Source organism: Neoarius graeffei, chromosome 13 (assembly GCF_027579695.1).
Source record: "Neoarius graeffei isolate fNeoGra1 chromosome 13, fNeoGra1.pri, whole genome shotgun sequence".
NCBI classification, from domain to species: domain Eukaryota; kingdom Metazoa; phylum Chordata; class Actinopteri; order Siluriformes; family Ariidae; genus Neoarius; species Neoarius graeffei.
This window is the reverse complement of record NC_083581.1, coordinates 46,302,173-46,325,972: the sequence shown is the minus strand read 5'-3', so window position 1 is coordinate 46,325,972 and position 23,800 is coordinate 46,302,173. Positions and strand designations below refer to the sequence as shown.

General features: G+C 41.1%; 1 protein-coding gene across 2 annotated transcripts in view; it reads right to left on the bottom strand.

Moving 5' to 3' along the window:
• The window catches only part of cntrob (centrobin, centrosomal BRCA2 interacting protein), a 43,125-nt gene that overhangs the window by 17,040 nt on the left and 2,285 nt on the right, over nt 1-23,800 (bottom strand). For both annotated transcript variants that reach the window (XM_060937861.1, XM_060937862.1), the window contains exons 3-8: nt 13,102-13,324; nt 12,896-12,980; nt 2,712-2,778; nt 2,286-2,412; nt 2,073-2,189; nt 176-292 (exon numbers count right to left, since the gene is read on the bottom strand). In XM_060937861.1, the coding sequence (XP_060793844.1) occupies nt 176-292; nt 2,073-2,189; nt 2,286-2,412; nt 2,712-2,778; nt 12,896-12,980; nt 13,102-13,324 (736 nt within the window). The remainder of the gene's footprint in view (nt 1-175; nt 293-2,072; nt 2,190-2,285; nt 2,413-2,711; nt 2,779-12,895; nt 12,981-13,101; nt 13,325-23,800) is intronic.

Sequence of the window (23,800 nt, the reverse complement as noted above, 5' to 3'; positions counted from 1 at the left end):
ATAGACCAAATCCCACATCGTACAAGAACTCTTTGGCCATGACTTGAGATCAAGGCTCTCAGAACATGTGACACACTCGCCTGGGACAGGTACTAGCTAGCCATACTTAGTATTTTGTGTGCGCGCACGCGCACACGTGTGTGTGTTTATATAAAATACACACACCCATACATACCTCTCTCTGTTTTTGTTGTGCACTCTCCACTGCCTCCTTCTCCTCCTGCAGTCGTCTCACTCCCTCACTCTTCTCTCGCTCGTGTCGGCGCCACCCCTCCACTACCTTCTCCAACGTCTGAGACACAGACACACAGTGATGAAGAGAACACCACCCTCACCCTCCACCCATTACACCATCCACTCACATACAGGGGTGCTTGAAAGTTTGTGAACCCTTTAGAAATTTCTGTATTTCTGCACAAATATGACCTAAAACATCATCAGATTTTCACACGAGTCCTAAAAGTAGATAAAGAGAACCCAGTTAAACAAATGAGACAAAAATATTATACTGGGTAATTTATTTGTTGAGGAAAATGATCCAATATTACATATCTGTGAGTGGCAAAAGTATGTGAACCTCTAGGATTAGCAGTTAATTTGAAGGTGAAATTAGGAGGCCGGTGTTTTCAATCAATGGGATGACAATCAGGTGTGAGTCGGCACCCTGTTTTATTTAAAGAACAGGGATCTATCAAAGTCTGATCTTCACAACACATGTTTGTGGAAGTGTATCATGGCACAAACAAAGGAAATTTCTGAGGACCTCAGAAAAAGCGTTGTTGATGCTCATCAGGCTGGAAAAGGTTACAAAACCATCTCTAAAGAGTTTGGACTCCACCAATCCACAGTCAGACAGATTGTGTACAAATGGAGGAAATTCAAGACCATTGTTACCCTCCCCAGGAGTGGCTGACCAACAAAGATCACTCCGAGAGCAAGGCGTGTAATAGTCGGCGAGGTCACAAAGGACCCCAGGGTAACTTCTAAGCAACTGAAGGCCTCTCTCACATTGGCTAATGTTAATGTTCATGAGTCCACCATCAGGAGAACACTGAACAACAATGGTGTGCATGGCAGGGTTGCAAGGAGACAGCCACTGCTCTCCAAAAAGAACATTGCTGCTCATCTGCAGTTTGCTAAAGATCACGTGGACAAGCCAGAAGGCTATTGGAAAAATGTTTTGTGGACGGACGAGACCAAAATAGAACTTTTTGGTTTAAAGGAGAAGTGTTATGTTTGGAGAAAGGAAAACACTGCATTTCAGCATAAGAACCTTATCCCATCTGTGAAACATGGTGGTGGTATCATGGTTTGGGCCTGTTTTGCTGTATCTGGGCCAGGACGGCTTGCCATCATTGATGGAACAATGAATTCGGAATTATACCAGCGAATTCTAAAGGAAAATGTCAGGACATCTGTCCATGAACTGAATCTCAAGAGAAGGTAGGTCATGCAGCAAGACAATGACCCTAAGCACACAAATCGTTCTACCAAAGAATGGTTAAAGAAGAATAAAGTTAATGTTTTGGAATGGCCAAGTCAAAGTCCTGACCTTAATCCAATCGAAATGCTGTGGAAGGACCTGAAGCGAGCAGTTCATGTGAGGAAACTCACCGACATCCCAGAGTTGAAGCTGTTCTGTACGGAGGAATGGGCTAAAATTCCTCCAAGCTGGTGTGCAGGACTGATCAACAGTTACCGGAAACGTTTAGTTGCAGTTATTGCTGCACAAGGGGATCACACCAGATACTGAAAGCAAAGGTTCACATACTTTTGCCACTCACAGATATGTAATATTGGATCATTTTCTTCAATAAATAAATGACCAAGTATAATATTTTTGTCTCATTTGTTTAACTGGGTTCTCTTTATCTACTTTTAGGACTTGTGTGAAAATCTGATGTTTTTGGTCATATTTATGCAGAAATATAGAAGATTCTAAAGGGTTTACAAACTTTCAAGCACCACTGTACATACTACTGACTGAGGTTAGCTACAGCACATTAGCATTAAGTCGACTGAGATACGGAGGTTTACTGTGCATCTCTAGTCAAAGAGACAGGTGGGTGAACCTTATCGAGTTGCTCTATCATGATGTCCTTCTTACGATCCGCAGACACAGCGAGCGCTAACTGCTGCTGCAGCCCTAATGCCTTACTCTGTACTGCCAAGAGCTGCTGCTCTGAATGCTACAGAGAGAGAGAGAGGAAAAGCAGTTTGCAGGGAGAAGGACAAGGAGAGAGAGATCATTTGCACTGGTTATTCAAACAGTGTGTGTGTGTTACCTTACGTCTTGCTCTCTCTCTTTCCAGACTCTCTCTGATTACTTGCAGCTCAGAGACAGAGTGAAAAGGGGCAGAGTCAAAATCAGCACGGAGCCGGGAATACCGCGGGAACAACTCCTCTACACCACTGAGAGAGAGAGAGAGAGAGAGAGAGAGAGAGATGAACATGGAGAGTAGGAAAAAGTGATAGAGGGACAGATAAATGGAGAGAGGAAAGCATAAATTGTATGGATGGATAAATAAATAAAACCGATAGATGAGTGGATAAAGGAAAGATATAAATGGACAGATGTATGGAAGCATCAACAGACATGAATTGAAGAAAGAATACAAAAAGAGAAAGATCAAAGGATATGATTTTTACGATTAATGTTATTAATGTATGTATGTATGTATGTATGTATGTGTGTGTGTGTAGGTACATACCTGAGCAGGTGCGAGGTGGTGTCACTCTCATTGTCCTGAAGATGATGTAATGCAGAAGGGAGGAGTTCTGCAGAGGTCATAGTTCAAGGGTTAAACGTTAACAACAAACTGTGAGGTGTCTAAAGGTACGACATCGATGCTTACACAAGGTGAAGTATTTATACTTGCACGTAAGGTGCACGTCTCCTCTAGGAGGCGTTGTTACATGAAACAAACAGAATTTACTGATTCTACACACACAAGAAAAGGTGTGTGTGTGTGTGGGGGGGGGGGGCAATGTGAGCTCCGTGTTTCACTGTAGAAATAAAATCAACAAAAAATAAACATGGACCTAGGCAAAATGTTGTATGAAACAAATTTACTAGGGGAAAAGAAACCTCAGGTGATTAATAATAAACCAAGTGAACTCACTGAAAGTATTTCTGAAGTGTTTTAACTCGTCTGTATTCAGGAATACGAGCAGCTCAAAGCACTTCAGTGTAACTAATGTTTAAATCCACAGGATAAGATGCAGGATTAAACTGGTTATTACAATTAACTACAGCTACTACAGAGCCTCATACTTTATATACGGGCCTGTCTCAGAAACTGGGTACTGTGGGGGTACCCCACTAAATATACTCGCAGTCAATAAACTATACGGTTTTGAATGGTGATGTTGATTTTAATTTGAAATAAAATGATGAAAGAAATAATACAGATAAAACTAAATCTTTGATGTGAATATTCAGAATTTGGCAAAAATTCTGCAAATTTGTGGAAAAATGGCGGCTTGATCTGGGACATGATAAATGGTTGACTACATCGCATTCCCTTAAAAAAAGGTTGTAGTCCACTGAAAAGTCTACAGTTATCACTAATTGTATTTTAAGTTGGAACTTTATACACCTAAGGATTGGTGCGCTCACAGAATAATCATAACCATAATAAAACATCATGCAAAATATTTGATCACCGTTCTAACTCCATTTTCCGCATACCCAAAACCAATACGATCGTGTGTTTTGATCTAAACAAAAAGCCTCAGGGTCAAGGTCACTACCTCACTAACAGTAGTAACTTAAAATCACTACGTCATATAAAAATTTAGTTATAAATCTGCGATTTTGTTTTTTAAAACAAAAGCTGAAAGTTAGGTATGGAATATGTTTCTTACAGAATATGTCACGATGGTAGCTGGTCTTGTATGAATTTCTGAGCTATAAAATGAGTTGTGGTCTATTTTCAGGGTTCTTGCAGGATTCAGTAAGTTAAATTTTAGACCTTTAGACTTTTTAAGACCATTATGAAAAATTTTTTAGACCAACACGAAGCATTACAACCTGCCCTACCCCCGCCCTTCCCAAAAAAAAAAAAGACAATCGAGTTCAATTCTCAAAACAAAGTCATTTGTATTGGTAAACTGATTATCAGGGATACAAACTGATTGTGTGCTTATTTATGTCATATGGCAACATTAGTACAACATTAGTACATTATGTCACATAGCAAGAAAAGTACAAGACAATAGAGTGGTAAAGGGCATTTGTGCAGTAAATGCAGTCTGTAGGGGTTTGGGTTTTTTCCCCTAACTGCAACAGAACTCATTTAAACTTTTGATTAGTGGTGTTCTGGTTATAAAACAGCGTTATTATATAATGCACTGTTGTCAGATGATGACTTTCTTGATTGCTCATATGAACCCCATGCTGCAAACCACAGCATCGCAGACCTCCACTTGCTGTAGCAACCATTTCAACCATATTAACAGTAAAAATGCATACACATCTTTTAAAACTAATAGTTAAAACATACGTAGTAGCCCCGTAGCACACTTGCTTCCAGTTAAACAGCAAACTCACGCAAGGCGGCAGCGATTTACCAATGAAATCAAGTCATACCTTGCGAGAGGTATACAAGGGAGACAGCAGGTTTTTAAGCAGTAGCAGAGCAAACAGAGGCCATTTGAGACAGAGGTGTAAAATCATTGCAAAATATGAATGCAAAATTAATAAATACTAAATAATAAAGCCAGGAAAGACACACCATTGGGGAGAGAATAATATAATTTAAAAAAAAAAAGCACTGTTAGAAAGCTGAATACGCTGACTGGACTCATGCACTCCATGTTGTCATGGTAATGTTGACGACATGTAATGTGCACGCTAAGATTGTCTACAGCAAGGGTGCCCAAATTCTTCTCTACAATGGGCCAAAATTTAATTCTGTGGGTGGGCCGCGGGCCAAAAAACGAACGTCCACATTATGTTACCTTACATTTTATTGAAACGTGTCATTTTTATATAGGCTAAGATCATTAAACTCAAATGTAAATGTTTAAAGCAATTAAACACATTTTGTATATTTATAGTAGGCCTACCTTTATTAATTTCAGAAGATGACAGAACATCCACATGGCTTATTTTAAGAGGTAGAAACATATTTGAAAGGAAAGCAACATTTCAGACTATATTACAAAAAGTGCTTTGGTAGCTTGAACAAGTTGAAAACAGTTGGATAAGGTCCAGGACAACCAAATATACAATTCTATTTAAAAATTAACTAAAATGTGAATTGAGCAATAACACATGCCCTTGTAACACTGTGCCTTTTAAGCCATTTGAAACCAGCTGGATTGCCCAACTTATGAAACCAGAGAGAATTTACTTTAGACTGAATGTGAAATTAGATTGAGTATTAGGTATGGAATTGGACAATGTGAACTGTGCAATATAGAACACAACACAACATTTCCCTCATGTTGTACCTGAGTGTCTCAAGGCCAGCCAGCTCCTGTGTCACTTCAAAATCCTCACTGACTCCGCGCAAAAACGCCATCAATTGTGCATAGTCACATGTCGGTGCTCTCATCGCAAGCAATAGAAAAGGCCGTAAATCTGGATGCTTTACCAACGATTTGTTCTCTGAGATCCTCAGCCATGTCCTCGATGCGGCGGGTAACTGTGTTCCATGATAAACTAATTTGCGAAAAGGCCCGTGTCTGGCTCAGGGACACAGTCTCTGCAGCCACAGTCAGGCAACTTTCAACAAACTCTCCACATGACAAAGATCTCCCAGATTTCGCTGTCATTGCGCTGATCTTATAGCTGGCCTTAGCTGCATTTTCTTGAGCAGATGACGGCTGCAGTAACGTGCGTTGTTGGGCACTGAGCCTGGCTAACAGTTCGCTAGCCTTCTGCTTTCTTATTTCACCACTGTATTTCGCAAACTGAGGTAAATGTTTTGTTTCATAATGTCTACGGATGTTGTATTCTTTCAAAACTGCCACTCTGTCTACAGATAAGGCACACTGCCGAGGAATCGATTTCCGTGAAAAAAAAATAATCTTGCCAACTATTTTTGAATTTTCTTTTATCCGTGTGCCACTGCCTAACACAGCGCTCCATCGTAACCTCTGCTCCTCGCTCGTGTCATGAGCCTGCTGACAGGCAGAAGAGCCAGCAACTCAACAGCGCCCCCCTTGTCCCCCCTTATAAAACTGTGGTCAGAAAGTGAACTGCAGGCAACTCTTCGGAGCCGTTGGGACAGAAATTCCCAGCGGCTGGCACAGACCTGGCACTGACGGGCGGGCACAGATGGGAAAAATGAGGCGGGCCAAAAAAAACGGAACATGGGCCAAACTTGGCCCGCGGGTCCCAAATTGGGCACCCTTGGTCTACAGTGTGAAAGCTCTCTGCGCTAATGTGAGCGGCTATTTAACCAACCGTTCCAGCCCAACACAGCTCCTTTTAGCGATAGTGTGCTTCAGCCTATTGCTCGCAGAACATTCTCGTTTTTCATACTTACGCCGGTGCTTGAAAGTTTGTGAACCCTTTAGAATTTTCTATATTTCTGCATAAATATGACCTAAAACATCAGATTTTCACATAAGTCCGAAAAGTAGGTAAAGAGAACCCAGTTAAACAAATGAGACAAAAATATTATACTTGGTCATTTATTTATTGAGGAAAATGATCCAATATTACATATCTGTGAGTGGCAAAAGTATGTGAACCTCTTTACTCACTATTATTCGAAGCGCTATCCACACTCTTCATCGCACTGCCAACACAACCGCTAACCTTCTCTGACTGCCACAGACTGCATAAACTCGGCGGGAACTTAGGTGGGGTTTACATTAGACCGTATCAGCGGATCATCAGATTAACGTTTTTAAAACGATTAGTGTGCACACAGCAACACCAATACACGATTCGCGTGCACACAGCAACACCAATACACGGATACGCTCGGCTCCGCAGGCATCCTACGCTCCAAATCACTCCGCCCTGAACAGCGAGTGCCCTCTGGAGGGTGCGCACTCCGGCCCTGCGCAGCTCACAGAGTGCGCGAGTGAAGTGAACAAGCTGTGATTCGGGACTGAGCCGCTGTGTGTGTGATCCCAGCGCATATCACTTACCACTTGCAAGTGGAAGGATGGCAAGCCTAAAGACAATCATAACTACACAATGGGCAGTATTTGCATCAGTATTTGCAGTATTTTCATACTTTTATACTCTTTAATGAAAGGTGATACAAGGCGGAAGTCCGCGCCGTTTTTCAGCAGTCGCGTCACATGACCAACGCCAGCGAATCAGGAAGGTGGATGTCACAGTGACGTTGTCCAATGACGACGCCAGCTAGAGCTCAGCACAGCATATCCGCGTATTCTCAATGTTTACACAGCACTGGACCAGACACAATCTAGATTGAATACGTGGACGCTGGCGGATTCCCGTTTCCAGGCGTTTCCAGGCGTTTTAATGTAAACGGACAGTGCATCCGCGAAGAAAACGAGACAGATACGGTCTAATGTAAACTTGGCCTTAGAAGGTAGAACTACGGTAGGCGTAGTGGACAAACTGGACCGTTGCATACTTGCCGCGATCACCGGTGATTGAAGTTTTTTAGCAGGCAGACAACAACGCAACCGGCACATTTTTTATTAATGTTTTGCAGGCACTTCTAGGAACGGACTGAGCGGATGTAAGAATTTTAGACTTGGATAAATTAAATTTTAGACCTGGGATGAAAATGTGTGTTTTAGACATTTTAAGGCCTAAAATTTAACTTTCTGAATTTTAGACTTTTTTAGACCCCGCGGGAACCCTGATTTTTTACCGTAGCCAGGGTTTCCCATACATAGACCATTGTGTGGTGATTCCTATCGCCACACAATCAGACTCATGATTTTGAAAAAAAAAAATTCTGTTGCGTATCATTCCGTTCATTCATAGTGTTCTTTCTTCTCATTCACGCGCGCGCACCCAGAGACAGAGACGCATGTCCACACGCCTGCCAGTGCGCATACTGTATACCCGGACTGCAAGTAGGCCTGTTAGGCTAATTAAAAATAACGCAGCCTTCCCGATTCGCCTTCCGACCCCTTATTTTAAAAGGTAGCCTACGTCGTGCTCGTGATGAGCTTTATCATAGCCTTCTTGGCCTACAGGAAACGGACATCCCTGAGTCAGGCTATAAACCAATTTTGATGCATACAGTAGCAGCTTGATACGAGGAACTGGCCTTATTGCATTATCCCGTTTATCCCGCTTCAGCAATGACTTCCCTTACGATAGGGCACTTGAGTTTTTTTTTCAGGAAGCCACGCAGAATTAAATGTTCTGATAGGGCATGCAGGCTTTGCACCAATTAGGGTAATGCTTTTTCATTATTGTTAGTTGCCTTGGTGTTACCTTAAGTGGTTTCTTATATCTAATTATGATATTTTATTATTATTTTGTTACATTATACTATTTATTTCATTTTAGTATTGGTTGAGGTAAGTGTTGAGTTCAATATTTAAAATAAAAACCTCCAGCTTGTTTTTTGCAATTTATTCCTTGAATGTCAACTAAAGAATGATTGAAAGATCGCCACCAAAAAGGCAAAAAAACTAAGGTAAAAACCAGAGATGCACCAATTGACCGGCTGCTGATCGGAATCGGCCGATTTTCACGTGATCGGCCATGACCGGCCGGTCAAAATTAAAATATGCCGATTTTCTGCCGATCAAAACTTGTGTATCACATAGAGATGAAAGTGGAAATACTCGTAATTCGCAACTAAAAAGACTGCAGCTACACTGGCAGCTTGAACATGCTTTCTAGTGCGATTGTGTTGCGCTTGCGCAGAACAGTGTCAGTCCTGCGCACCGAATGAGCTCCGGCGCGCGCGCCGTTAACAAAAAAATAAATAAATAAATAAAATAATTCACTATATTTGGATACATTATATATCCAAATATAGTGAATTTTTTTGTGCCAGATATTGGATGTGAAAAGAAGAAAATGTTTGTGGTTGTGTGAATTTCCCATTACAGGAATTAAGACGTTAGCCTATTACCAAACATCTAGTTAGATTTGTACAAAGAGAGAAAGAAAAAAAATGTCTTTGTTTGTTTTACAACCTTGGTTGCACTTGATTCCATTGGAAATTACTCTACAAATACACATTTGACAAAGATGATAGAATGGCTATGGTATAAGTATGACTGGAAATTATTTTTGTATTTTGATGCTGAATGAAGAAATGGGTTGTTCTATAAGGCATAAGTTTTTAGATCTAAATAGGCTTATGAAAGTGTGTTCCATAGCAGTTGGCAAATAATACAGTGGTGAGCAAAAGTTTACATACCCCAACAGAATGTTTCGTTTCTTGCCTATTTCTAAGATAAATTGAATGATAATACACAAAAACCTTTATTTCACTTGTGGTTAATGGTTGGCTGAAGCTATTTATTGCATTAATTACTGCGTTTACTCTTTGAAAACCATGAAAACAACAAAAACTACCTAAATGACCCTGATCAAAAGTTTACATACCCCTGTGAATTGGCCTGAAAACCTGTACACAATTTGACATAAACAGGACTGAATGGCAATTAAAGGCAACTACCTTCACCTGTGATCTGTTTTCTTCTAATTAGTGGGTGAAAATAAAAGTCAGTAAATTGCTGGACTTTTGAGAGAACCTTTTATCCCTCATCCAGTGCTGCGCGTCATCTTTGAGCCATGGGAAAATCAAAGGAATTGTCAAAGGACCTGCGTGAAAAGGTAGTTGAACTTTATAAAATCAGGGAAGGGATATAAGAAAATATCAAAGCAATTAAAAATGTCAGTCAGCACTGTTCAAACAATAATCAAGAAGTGGAAAGTCAGGGGCTCTGTAGACACCAAAGCCCATTCAGGTAGACCAAGAAAAATTTCACCCACCACTGCTAGAAGAATTGTGCGTGATGTAAAGAAGAAGCACCAAATAACATCTGGTGAACTTAGAGATTCTCTGAAACAAGTTGATGTGGATGTTTCAAAGAGTACAATTAGGAGACTCTTGAGAAGAAATGGGCTGCATGGGAGAGTTGCCAGAAGAAAGCCCCTTCTACGCAAATGCCACAAACAAGCCCGTCTACGATATGCCAGACTGCACAGAGACACACCCCAAACCTTCTAGCAAAAAGTTGTGTGGAGTGATGAGACCAAAATTGAACTTTTTGGGCACAACACTAAACGCTACATCTGGCGAGGAATCAACAAGGCCTATGATGAAAAGTACACCATTCCCACAGTGAAACATGGTGGTGGATCTCTGATGTTTTGGGGATGTGTGAACTACAAAGGCACTGGAAATTTGGTAAGAGTTGATGGCAGGATGAATGCAGTCACTTATCAAAAAATACTGGAGGAAAATCTACACGCCTCAGCCCGGAAGCTGCGCATAGGACGAACTTGGACATTCCAGCACGACAATGATCCAAAACACAAGGCCAAATCAACTTGTCAGTGGCTACAACAGCATAAAGTGAAGGTCTTAGAGTGGCCATCTCAGTCTCCTGACCTCAACATTATTGAGCCACTCTGGGGAGACCTCAAAACGTGCAGTCCATGCAAGACAGCCCCAGACTTTACAGGAACTGGAGGCTTTTTGCCAAGAAGAATGGGCAGCTTTACCATCTGAAAAGATAAAGAGACTCATTGACAACTATCACAAAAGACTTCAAGCTGTTATTGATGTTAAAGGGGGAAATACACAGTATTAAGAATTGGGGTATGTAAACTTTTGATCAGGGTCATTTGTGTAGTTTTTTTGTTGTCATAATGGTTTAAAAAGAGTTAACATTTTCTTGACATTTTCTTGACAATAAATAGCTTCAGCCAACCATTAACCACAAGTGAAATAAAGGTTTTTGTGTATTATCATTCAATTTCTCTTAGAAATAGGCAAGAAACGAAACATTCTGTTGGGGTATGTAAACTTTTGCCCACCACTGTATATGAGGGGGAAGTTGTTTTTGTGCCAGATATTGGATGGGAAAAGAAAAAATGTTTGTGTGAATTTCCTATTTCAGGAATTAATATGTTAATACCAAACATGAAGAAAGATTTTACAAAGAACAATGTCTTTTTGTTTGTTTTCAACCTTTGAGGTGTTGAAAATTTATTACTGAAAATCTGGCAGAATGTTCTATTAAAGAAAAGATAAAAAGAAAATATAGTCTTTGTGTGTGCTGTGAAGTGGTTTGAAAAAATGAAATCGGAATCAGCCAAAAATCGGTATCGGCAGGTCACACTCCATGGAAAATCGGAATCGGCCCAAAAAATTGCAATCGGTGCATCTCTAGTAAAAACTAAACTTTAACTTCAATTTTGGTGAGTAATTTTCATAAATTTAAAAGACAGGTTTTCCACCAACATCAAGCTCAGCAAACTAACGGCCTGCCCTGTAATGTAAAGTTGGGTCGAAGAATGAAACCAGGCAGGGTTCTGGTAAAAATTGTTTTAGCTGTCTTCTCTTAAAGAACTTAAAAGAATTTAGATTGAACTGAATAATCTCAAATGCTTCTTGTAGCTTTAAAATAGTCCCAGCAGGTGACTCTGAAGAAAAATACTGTGTTTGAACACCACCCGCTGTAAACACTTTGCATACACCCCAATGACCGACTCCACCAACCGCCACGACACCACCGCGCACAATTCCCTCATCGGCACAGTGGAGCACCACAAATTGCTACCTGGTCTGTGGGAAACACTGGTAGCATGTTGTGTACGCGCGGGGAAGGACACACATTAACAATTTGCATGTGTAGAATGGAATTTTCCACTCCAACAGTTAGAAGTTGATCGTGCTTCCATTTGCGGTCTTTCTGTTACACGAGTTCGGACATTATCACTGAAAAGGTGAGTTTTGACAGTTTTATTTTGTTTTAGGCTTGCAGTATAAGGCAATAGAATGTTTCTTTTTCATCTTACTTTCATATTTCGTAGTGTTTGCGTATTTTTGGCCAATATATTGCAACCATGGTCAATTTAGATCGAACTTTTGATAGACTCTACGGCCAGTCATTTTGCCCCGCCCCCGCTCCGTCCGGTGCAGTAGTGATGTCCCGTTGCTCGCACGCCGCAGCAGAGACCCGTGCGACCTTCAGCCGGTACAGTCGCTGTTCTTTTACCACCGCCGTTATTCTCATCTTTCCAGTGTGGTCTTGATTTTTCCATTGTGTCCCATTTTGCCATATCAAATACCCAAAATGTATCATATTATTCATATTTAAGTGAATAATCATTTCAGTCATCATAACTTGGCATTTTTAACCCAAGCAATCAAAAAGAGGAAATTTATTCAATATTTTCACTCATCTGTGAAGGAGGGGCTTTAATTCTTCATGATGGAGTTATTTTATATGTAAATCAATTTTACAAAAGCATTTGAATTGCAAATCAAACAAATTTTTCACAGTGGAGGCCAGATAAAGCAAGATGCTATCTTTATTCTTATTAAACATGACAAAATAAACATTGAGTGTTCGGAAAAAGCAAAAAAAAAAAGTAAAATTAGAAAATTTATTTTTTGACCATAATGTCCCAAATGAGAGACCAGTTTCTGAGACGGACCCATATTCGTTTTAACACAATATCGATTTCCAATTTCCACTGAGAAGAAGGAGCATCCGCAAATACAGAGGAGAAGATGCAACACTACCAAGTGGACCAATCACAGTTGTTACAGTCTGTGTAGCTGCAACGTATAATTACATTTCTGGGGAGGTGCGCGTTAGACTACCCCATGCTGTACTTACGGCCTTGAGACCACACCCCACAATGCACGTCTTCCTCCATATTACCTATCTGTAGTTCTGTGTGCGCGCGCGTGTCTGCCCATCTGTAACACCCACTATTAGTGATGTGTGTGTGTTTGTGTGTACTCACCATGTGTGTCAGTACCTCTGGCTCTCAAAATTGTCTGTAAATGACTCCTCACATTCTCCATCTCTTCAATGTGCCGCCGGCCACTCTACACACACACAGAGTTTATGGGTCAGCTGCAGTTCATTCAGAATCAGACAAGATGGATGTTAAACAGTGTAGTGTTATGTATAGTGTGAACATTAAGATGTCATTTTAGCAAGTGCTACCAAGAGTTTAGTGCTACTCTGTAGGTTCAGGTCCATCTCTTTCGTGATTGGCTCTGGTTCTGACTCCACCTCCTCCAAGCCAGAGATCCTGAGATCACTGGAGGAGCATGCATCAAGACCAAACTCCACTTCCTCTGACTCATTCAGCCTATCAGATTGCAGAGAGGGTGCAGCTGTTGTCATGGCAACCAAAGGAGACGTCAACTTAAAGGACACCTGCCTGCTGTGAGACAGAAAGACAGAGAGACGGATGAGCTGCAACGTAATGTACCGATGATGCTACCTAGCTATCCATCCATATTCTCTCTTGATTGCTTTCTGTGTGAAGACCCCAACTGTGAAGAACGTAGCATCATAAAACTGGACATAAAATTCAAGTAGCAAAAGAAAATTATTGCCACTTGGAATGCAAGAACTGTACATCAAGTAGGAAAATTAGACAATGTGATAAATGAAATGGAAAGACTAAAAATTAACATCATGGGAATTGGTGAAATTCGTTGGACAGGTGCTGGAACAGGTCAGAATAGAAATAAAATACTACAACCCCAAATCAGACAGTATGCTGGGACAGTATGGAAAATGGGCGGCACGGTGTAGTGGTTAGCGCTGTCGCCTCACAGCAAGAAGGTCCGGGTTCGAGTCCCGGGGCCGGCGAGGGCCTTTCTGTGCGGAGTTTGCATGTTCTCCCCGTGTCCGCGTGGGTTTCCTCCGGGTGCTCCGGTTTCCCCCACAGCCCAAAGACATGCAGGTTAGGTTAACTGGTGACTCTAAATTGACCGTAGGTGTGAATGTGAGTGTGAATGGTTGTCTGTGTCTATGTGTCAGCCCTGTGATGACCTGGCGACTTGTCCAGGGTGTACCCCGCCTTTCGCCTGTAGTCAGCTGGGATAGGCTCCAGCTTGCCTGCGATCCTGTAGAACAGGATAAAGCGGCTAGAGACAATGAGATGAGTATAGAAAATGCAAATTAAAAAAAGAAAGCAGTGATTTCTAAACTCACTTTGACTTGTATTTCATTACAGACAGTATGAACCCAAGATATTTCATGTTTTGTCTGGTCAGCATTTCATTTGTTAATATACATCCATTCCTGAATTTCAGGCCTGCAACACATTCCAAAGGAAGTTGGGACGAGGCAATTTAGGGTTAGTAATGAGATAAAACAATTAAATGAGGTGATTTGAAACAGGTGATTTTGGTCTGAAACTCCAGACCAAAGATGAAAACGACCATCCAGACTGTTGCCGGCAAAAAGTCCATAAGCCAGGGTCTGTCATGGTATGGGGTTGTGTGTCAGTGCCCTTGGCAAAGGAAACTTACAGTTCTGTGATGGCAGCATTAATGTAGAAAAGCACACAGATTTTGGAGCAATATATGCTGCCTTCAGGATGACATCCTTTCCAGGGATATTTCGACAAGTCAATGCAAAACCACATTCTGCACACATTACAAAGGCATGGCTGTGGAAGAAGAGGGTGCCTGTCCGCTCTGTCCCCAATAGAGAATGTGTGGTGAATTTTGAAACCAAAAATATGACAATGACGACCCCATACTGTTGCACACCTTAAGACCTGTTTGCAGAAAGAATGGGACAAAATAACACCTGAAACACTTCATCAGTTGGTGCCTTCAGTCCCTAAACATCTTTTAAGTGTTGTGAGAAGGAATGGAAACATTATAAAGTGATGAATGCTTTACAGTCCCAACATTTTTTGGAATGGTGCTGCAAGAATCAAAACTGAATGAAGTGTTTATTTTGGGGAAAACAAAATCACGCCAAATCATCACAGACTGTGGAAACTTCACACTGGACTTAAAACACCATGGATTCTGTGCCTCTCTACTCTTCCTCCAGACTCTCGGACCTTGGTTTCCAAATGAAATGCAAAATTTACTTTCATGTGAAAAGAGGACTTTGGACCACTGAGCAACAGTCCAGTTCTTTCTCTCCTTAGCCCAGGTAAGACACTTCTGACGTAGTCTCCGGTTCAGGAGTGGCTTGATATTAGGAATGTGACAGTTGTAGCCCCTTTTCTGAAGACGTCTGTGTGTGGTGGCTCTTGATGCACTAACACCAGCCTCGGTCCACTCCTTGTGAAACTCTCCCAAGTTCTTGAATTGACTTTTCTTGACAATCCTTTCAAGGCATTCATGATCAATGGGATTCAATTGGATTCATGGTCATCCCTGTTGCTTGTGCACCTTTTCCGGCCAGCCTTTTCAGCAATGACCTTCTGTGGCTTACCCTCGTTGTGGAGGGTGTCGATGATTGGCTTCTGGACAACTGTCAAATCAACAGTCTTCCCCATGATTCTGGTTGCATGTACTGAACTAGACCGAGAAATAAGATAGATAGATAGATAGATAGATAGATAGATAGATAGATAGATAGATAGATAGATAGATAGATAGATAGATAGATAGATAGATAGATAGATACTGTTTTACTCAAACTTGAAATTAAATAGTCTAATATTTTCAGACTTTTTTTGGTACTGTAGGCCATAATCATCATCTTCTTCTTCTGGCTGCTCCCGATTAGGGGTCGCCACAGCGGATCTTTTGTTTCCATTGCTCCCTGTCTTCTGCATCCTTCTCTACCACACCTGCCACTTTCATGTCCTCTCTCACCACATCCATGTATCTCCTCTTTGGCCTTCCTCGTTTTCGTGTGCCTGGCAGCTCCATCCTCAACATTCTCCTTCCCACATGCTCTGCATCTCTTCTCAGGATGTGCCCATACCATCTCAGTCTCATCTCTCTTCGCTTAATTCCCAAGCTCTCCACATGTGCTGTCCCTCTGATGTGCTCGTTCCTTATCCTGTCCAACCTTGTCACTCCCATCACAAACCTCAACATCCTCAATTCCACCACCTCCAACTTTGCCTCCTGTCTCTTCATTAAGTGTACGGTCTCCAATCCATACATCACAGCTGGTCTCACTACTGTCTTCTACATCTTACCTTTCAATTTTGCTGGGACTTTCCTATCACAAATGACTCCCGAAATCCTTCTCCAACTGCTCCACCCTGTCTGCACTCTCCTTCTCACCTCACTATCGCAGCCCCCATTTTCCTGCACAGTTGACCCCAGGTACTTGAATTCACTGACTTTCTTTACGTCTACTCCTTGCATCTTCACTACACTCTCATCTCCATTCTCATTGATGCACATGCATTCTGTTTTGCTACTGCTCACCTTCATTCCAATGCATACCTCCATCTCTCCAAACCCAACTCAACCTCCTTTCTACTTTCACCACATATCACATCATCCGCAAATATCATGTTCCATGGTGACTCTTGCCTCACTTCGTCCGTCAAGCTATCTATCACTATGACAAACAAGAAAGGACTCAAAGCAGATCCTTGATGGAGTCCCACCTTCATCTTGAACCATTCAGTCATTCCAACTGCACACCTCACTGCTGTTTCACTCTTCTCATACGTCTTGCACCACTCTAATATACTTCTCATTCACTCCACTCTCTCTCATACAATACCATAACTCATCTCTCGGCACTCTATCGTATGCCTTCTCCAGGTCTACAAACACACAATGTAGCTTTCTCTGGCCTTCTCTGTACTTCTCCATTAACATTCTTAAAGCAAAAATTGCATCCGACGTGCTCTTCCTTGGCATAAACCCATACTGCTGTTTACAGATTGCTATCTCGCTTCTCAATCTCGCCTCCAATACCCTTTCCCATAGCTTCATGGTGTGGTTCATCAATTTTATTCCTCTGTAATTACTGCAGCTCTGTACATCTCCCTTATTCTTGTATATTGGGACTAGCACACTTTCTCTATTCATTTGGCATTTTCTCATTCTCTAGGATCTTAAATTATAAAAACAATGCTTGAAACATTTCAGTTTGTGTGTAATGAGTCTAGAATATAGAGTTAGGTCCATAAATATTTGGACAGAGACATTTTTCTAATTTTGGTTCTGTACATTACCACAATGAATTTTGAACAAAACAATTTAGATGCAGTTGAAGTTCAGACTTTCAGCTTTAATTCAGTGGGTTGAACAAAATGATTGCATAAAAATGTGAGGAACTAAAGCATTTTTTAAACACAATCCCTTCATTTCAGGTGTTCAAAAGTAATTGGACAAATTAAATAATTGTAAATAAAATGTTCATTTCTAATACTTGGTTGAAAACCCTTTGTTGGCAATGACTGCCTGAAGTCTTGAACTCATGGACATCACCAGACGCCGTGTTTCCTCCTTTTTAATGCTCTGCCAGGCCTTTACTGCAGTGGTTTTCAGTTACTGTTTGTTTGTGGGCCTTTCTGTCTGAAGTTTAGTCTTTAACAAGTGAAATGCATGCTCAATTGGGTTGAGATCAGGTGACTGACTTGGCCATTCAAGAATATTCCACTTCTTTGCTTTAATAAACTCCTGGGTTGCTTTGGCTTTATGTTCTGGGTCATTATCCATCTGTATTATGAAACGCCGACCAATCAGTTTGGCTGCATTTGGCTGGATTTGAGCACACAGTATGTCTCTGAATACCTCAGAATTCATCCGGCTGCTTCTGTCCTGTGTCACATCATCAATAAACACTAGTGACCCAGTGCCACTGGCAGCCATGCATGCCCAAGCCATCACACTGCCTCCGCCATGTTTTACAGATGATGTGGTATGCTTTGGATCATGAGCTGTACCACACCTTCACCATACTTTTTTCTTTCCATCATTCTGGTAGAGGTTGATCTTGGTTTCATCTGTCCAAAGAATGTTCTTCCAGAACTGTGCTGGCTTTTTTAGATGTTTTTTAGCAAAGTCCAATCTAGCCTTTTTATTCTTGAGGCTTATGAGTGGCTTGCACCGTGCAGTGAACCCTCTGTATTTACTTTCATGCAGTCTTCTCTTTATGGTAGATTTGGATATTGATATGCCTACCTCCTGGAGAGTGTTGTTCACTTGGTTGGCTGTTGTGAAGGGGTTTCTCTTCACCATGGAAATTATTCTGCGATCATCCACCACTGTTGACTTCTGTTGGTGTCCAGGTCTTTTTGCATTGATGAGTTCACCAGTGCTTTCTTTCTTTCTCAGGATGTACCAAACTGTAGATTTTGCCACTCCTAATATTGTAGCAATTTCTCGGATGGGTTGGATTTTTTCTGTTTTCGCAGCTTAAGGATGGCTTGTTTCACCTGCATGGAGAGCTCCTTTGACCGCATGTTTTCTTCACAGCAAAATCTTCCAAATGCAAGCACCACACCTCAAATCAACTCCAGGCCTTTTATCTGCTTAATTGAGAATGACATAACGAAGGAATTGCCCACACCTGCCCATGAAATAACCTTTGAGTCAATTGTCCAATTACTTTTGGTCCCTTTAAAAACAGGGTGGCACATGTTAAGGAGCTGAAACTCCTAAACCCTTCATCCAATTTTAATGTGGATACCCTCAAATGAAAGCTGAAAGTCTGGACTTTATGTCCATGTCCATTATATAACTTGAATATGTTTCGGTAAACAGGTAAAAAAAAAAACAATTTGTGTCAGTGTCCAAATATATATGGACCTAACTGTATTATATTCTCACCTTCTTAAATAACTGATGGAAAATATTTAACTTTTTCATGATATTCTAATTGCTTGAGATGCAATAGCATATATATGTTTATGCACTGCCTAAAACGAGTGCTCTCAATAAGTGTATGAGCAAAATATTTGCAAAGGCACAAAATCAAAGGGAATAATAATAATAATAATAATAATAATAATAATGGCATATGAACCATCGAATTGTGTAGTGTTGTGCATTTTGCGTCAGTAAATTGCTGTATTGTCTTGTAACCATGATCCCAATAAGGATACACACACTGCAGTTAAGAATACATATTTATTCCTTTCTTTGACACCGCATGCCATGTGCCAGAAACACCACCACGACATTTATTATGGTGTGACTCTGCTGGGTGCCTGGCAGACAGCAGTGAACTAGCGATTTCACTTTACATCATTACTATATGAGTGATTCCACGCTTATGGGTACTGAAATGGGGACATGAACTTATTCACCTAAAACCATTTCTTTTTTTACCATCAGGTCACAAAACATGTAATCTTTAATGAATGATATGTTAAAAGATAACTTTAATTTTCTGAGATGTAATAAAAACATATTTATATGCCAAAGTCAAGCCTATGAGTTCCAAAATGATGTCTGTTACATTACTTCTGTTACGATTGTCCATCTCGCGTCTGTTACAAATGAATTACAATCTAGCTATATACCATGTTCATCTTATTGAAAGAATGTGTATGTTTATTCTACTACACATGTTTATTAATTATATTTGCTAAAACATCACCTTCCTGTTTCAAAAAGTAATTCTACATTGTTAAAATTGAGAATATATATATATGTCCACAACACTTCTGTTACGTTCTGACTTTGGCATATAAATATGTTTTTATTACATCTCAGAAAATTAAAGTTATCTTTTAACATATCATTCATTAAAGATTACATGTTTTGTGACCCGATGGTAAAAAAAAGAAATGGTTTTAGGTGAATTTTTAAAAATAAGTTCATGTCCCCATTTCAGTACCCATAAGCGTGGAATCACTCATATAGTTACGATTAGGGCTGAACGATCTATCGTTTTCGACCGAAAATCGCGATCTCAGACAACACGATTTTGGGATCGTCAAAGCCGCGGTTTTTCTCAGTGCTCCTAAACTACTGACCCATGTTTTGTTTCGTCAATAAATTGTCCTCATTTTTTACACTACAGACAAAAAATTACGTTCAGGAAAGCCTTGTGGCACTCAGTGTGAAAGAATTTTGTGAATATCTCCTTCCGTTTTCGTGTAAATCCCCGTTGTTTGGAGGGAGCACTGTGAGGAGAAACTGCGCCTTCTCTGTCTGTGTCTGAGCGCGCGGGTGGGGGAGGGGCTGCTCGCTCTCTCTCTCTCTCACACACACACACACAGGAGGGAGGGGCCCTGCAATAGCGACTGCTACAGCCACTGCTTATTTCCCACAGGGGAATTGTTGGCTCTAGTTATAATTTATAATGCTTATCTACATTCTTTTACAAAAGTGCAATATTTTGATGCTGCTGAGCCATTGATCAACCTTTTTTATGTCTGATATGTTGTAGATGGGAAAAGTAAAAGAAGCAAAAGTTTACTTAAGAAAGATGGCTCTCTTTTTATTTTAAGTTATTATAACTTGTTCCTCAGGCACTCAATGTTAATAAATAGTGGTTAGCGCTGTCGCCTCACAGCAAGAAGGTCCTGGGTTCGAGCCCCGGGGCCGGCGAGGGCCTTTCTGTGTGGAGTTTGCATGTTCTCCCCGTGTCCGCGTGGGTTTCCTCCGGGTGCTCCGGTTTCCCCCACAGTCCAAAGACATGCAGGTTAGGTTAACTGGTGACTCTTAATTGACCGTAGGTGTGAATGTGAGTGTGAATGGTTGTCTGTGTCTATGTGTCAGCCCTGTGATGACCTGGCGACTTGTCCAGGGTGAACCCCGCCTTTCGCCCGTAGTCAGCTGGGATAGGCTCCAGCTTGCCTGCGACCCTGTAGAAGGATAAAGCGGCTAGAGATAATGAGATGAGATGAAAATCGTGGCTGAAATCGAAATCGCAATATCTGCCAGAAAAAAAAAAAAAAGCAATTCAATTTTTTCTTAAAATCGTTCAGCCTTAGTTACGATAGAATAGTGAACTTGATATGTCAAACAGTTGTCTGGTTACATCTTTCACGTCCATGCACTTTGGCGCTTGGAGCATGCAGCGCCATTAGGACTAATTACCATGCACCTGTTCCTGATTAGAGCTCAATCACCACACATACATACAGTGGGGCAAAAAAGTATTTAGTCAGTCACCAATTGTGCAAGTTCTCCCACTTAAAAAGATGAGAGAGGCCTGTAATTTTCATCATAGGTATACCTCAACTATGAGAGACAAAATGAGAAAAAAAAATCCAGATAATCACATTATCTGATTTTTAAAGAATTTATTTGCAAATTATGATGGAAAATAAGTATTTGGTCAATAACAAAAGTTCATCTCAATACTTTGTTATATACCCTTTGTTGGCAATGACAGAGGTCAAACGTTTTCTGTAAGTCTTCACAAGGTTTTCACACACCGTTGCTGGTATTTTGGCCCATTCCTCCATGCAGATCTCCTCTAGAGCAGTGATGTTTTGGGGCTGTCGCTGGGCAACACGGACTTTCAACTCCCTCCAAAGATTTTCTATGGGGTTGAGATCTGGAGACTGGCTAGGCCACTCCAGGACCTTGAAATGCTTCTTACGAAGCCACTCCTTCATTGCCCGGGTGGTGTGTTTGGGATCATTGTCATGCTGAAAGACCCAGCCACGTTTCATCTTCAATGCCCTTGCTGATGGAAGGAGGTTTTCACTCAAAAGCTCACGATACATGGCCCCATTCATTCTTTCCTTTACACGGATCAGTCGTCCTGGTCCCTTTGCAGAAAAACAGCCACAAAGCATGATGTTTCCACCCCCATGCTTCACAGTAGGTATGGGGTTATTTGGATGCAACTCAGCATTCTTTCTCCTCCAAACACGACAAGTTGAGTTTTTACCAAAAAGCTCTATTTTGGTTTCATCTGATCATATGACATTCTCCCAATCCTCTTCTGGATCATCCAAATGCTCTCTAGCAAACTTCAGACGGGCCTGGACATGTACTGGCTTAAGCAGGGGGACACATCTGGCACTGCAAGATTTGAGTCCCTGGCGGCGTAGTGTGTTACTGATGGCAGCCTTTGTTACTTTGGTCCCAGCTCTCTGCAGGTCATTCACTAGGTCCCCCCGTGTGGCTCTGGGATTTTTGCTCACCGTTCTTGTGATCATTTTGACCCCACGGGGTGAGATCTTGCGTGCAGCCCCAGATCGAAGGAGATTATCAGTGGTCTTGTATGTCTTCCATTTTCTAATAATTGCTCCCACAGTTGATTTCTTCACACCAAGCTGCTTACCTATTGCAGACTCAGTCTTCCCAGCCTGGTGCAGGTCTACAATTTTGTTTCTGGTGTCCTTTGACAGCTATTTGGTCTTGGCCATAGTGGAGTTTGGAGTGTGACTGACTGAGGTTGTGGACAGGTGTCTTTTATACTGATAAGTTCAAACAGGTGCCATTAATACAGGTAGGTAATGACTGGAGGACAGAGGAGCCTCTTAAAGAAGTTGTTACAGGTCTGTGAGAGCCAGAAATCTTGCTTGTTTGTAGGTGACCAAATACTTATTTTACCGAGGAATTTACCAATTAATTCATTAAAAATCCTACAATGTGATTTCCTGGATTCTTTCCCCCCATTCTGTCTCTCCTAGTTAAAGTGTACCTATGATGAAAATTACAGGCCTCTCTCATCTTTTTAAGTGGGAGAACTTGCACAATTGGTGGTTGACTAAATACTTTTTTGCCCCACTGTATAGGGACTCTCAGTAAGACACAGAATTTGCAAAGTATACACTGTGTACCCTGCTTCTGATGTTACCAAGCCTTGTATTTTTGATCACTTTTCTGGTTTTGACCCCGTTTGTGTTTTTGGACGGTGAGTATTGTATTACCTCTGATAGCCTGTGTGACTCAACCTCTGCCTGTTTTTCAACTCTGCCTTTGTCTCCAGTTTGGATCTGTTTGCTAGCGTGCTTTCAATAAAACTCTTCCTGCACTTACATCTGTCCACCAACCTTTACATGACACAAACTATCAATTGTCTCACAACTAGTGCACCAATAAAATTGTTTTAGCTAGTTTTATATGAAACCGTCCTGAATACTTTCTGTAAAATGTGTTTGTAAATAATCCCACGTATATTTTTTAAAAAAGTAAATTAAAAATAAGCACTGGATTTAAAAAAAAAAAGTAACTAAAAGATACAAATTTCATTGTCCAGTGATCAAGTGTTTGACCACTGAAAATGCCAAATGAATAGAGAAAGTGTGCTAGTCCCAATATACAAGAATAAGGGAGATGTACAGAGCTGCAGTAATTACAGAGGAATAAAATTGATGAGCCACACCATGAAGCTATGGGAAAGGGTATTGGAGGTGAGATTGAGAAGAGAGATAGCAATCTGTAAACAGCAGTACGGGTTTATGCCAAGGAAGAGCACGTCGGATGCAATTTTTGCTTTAAGAATGTTAATGGAGAAGTACAGATAAGGCCAGAGAAAGCTAAATTGTGTGTTTGTAGACCTGGAGAAGGCATATGATAGAGTGCCGAGAGATGAGTTATGGTATTGTATGAGAAAGAGTGGAGTGAATGAGAAAGAGTGGAGTGAATGAGAAGTATATTAGAGTGGTGCAAGACATGTATGAGAACAGTGAAACAGCACTGAGGTGTGCAGTTGGAACGACTGAATGGTTCAAGGTGAAGGTGGGACTTCATCAAGGATCTGCTTTGAGTCCTTTTTTGTTTGCTATAGTGATGGATAGCTTGACGGACGAAGTGAGGCAAGAGTCACCATGGAACATGATGTTTGAGGATGATATTGTGATACGTGGTGAAAGTAGAAAGGAGGTTGAGTTGGGTTTGGAGAGATGCATTAGAACGAAGAGGAATGAAGGTGAGCAGTAGCAAAACAGAATACATGTGCATCAATGAGAATGGAGATGAGAGTGTAGTGAAGATGCAAGGAGTAGACGTAAAGAAAGTCAGTGAATTCAAGTACCTGGGGTCAACTGTGCAGGAAA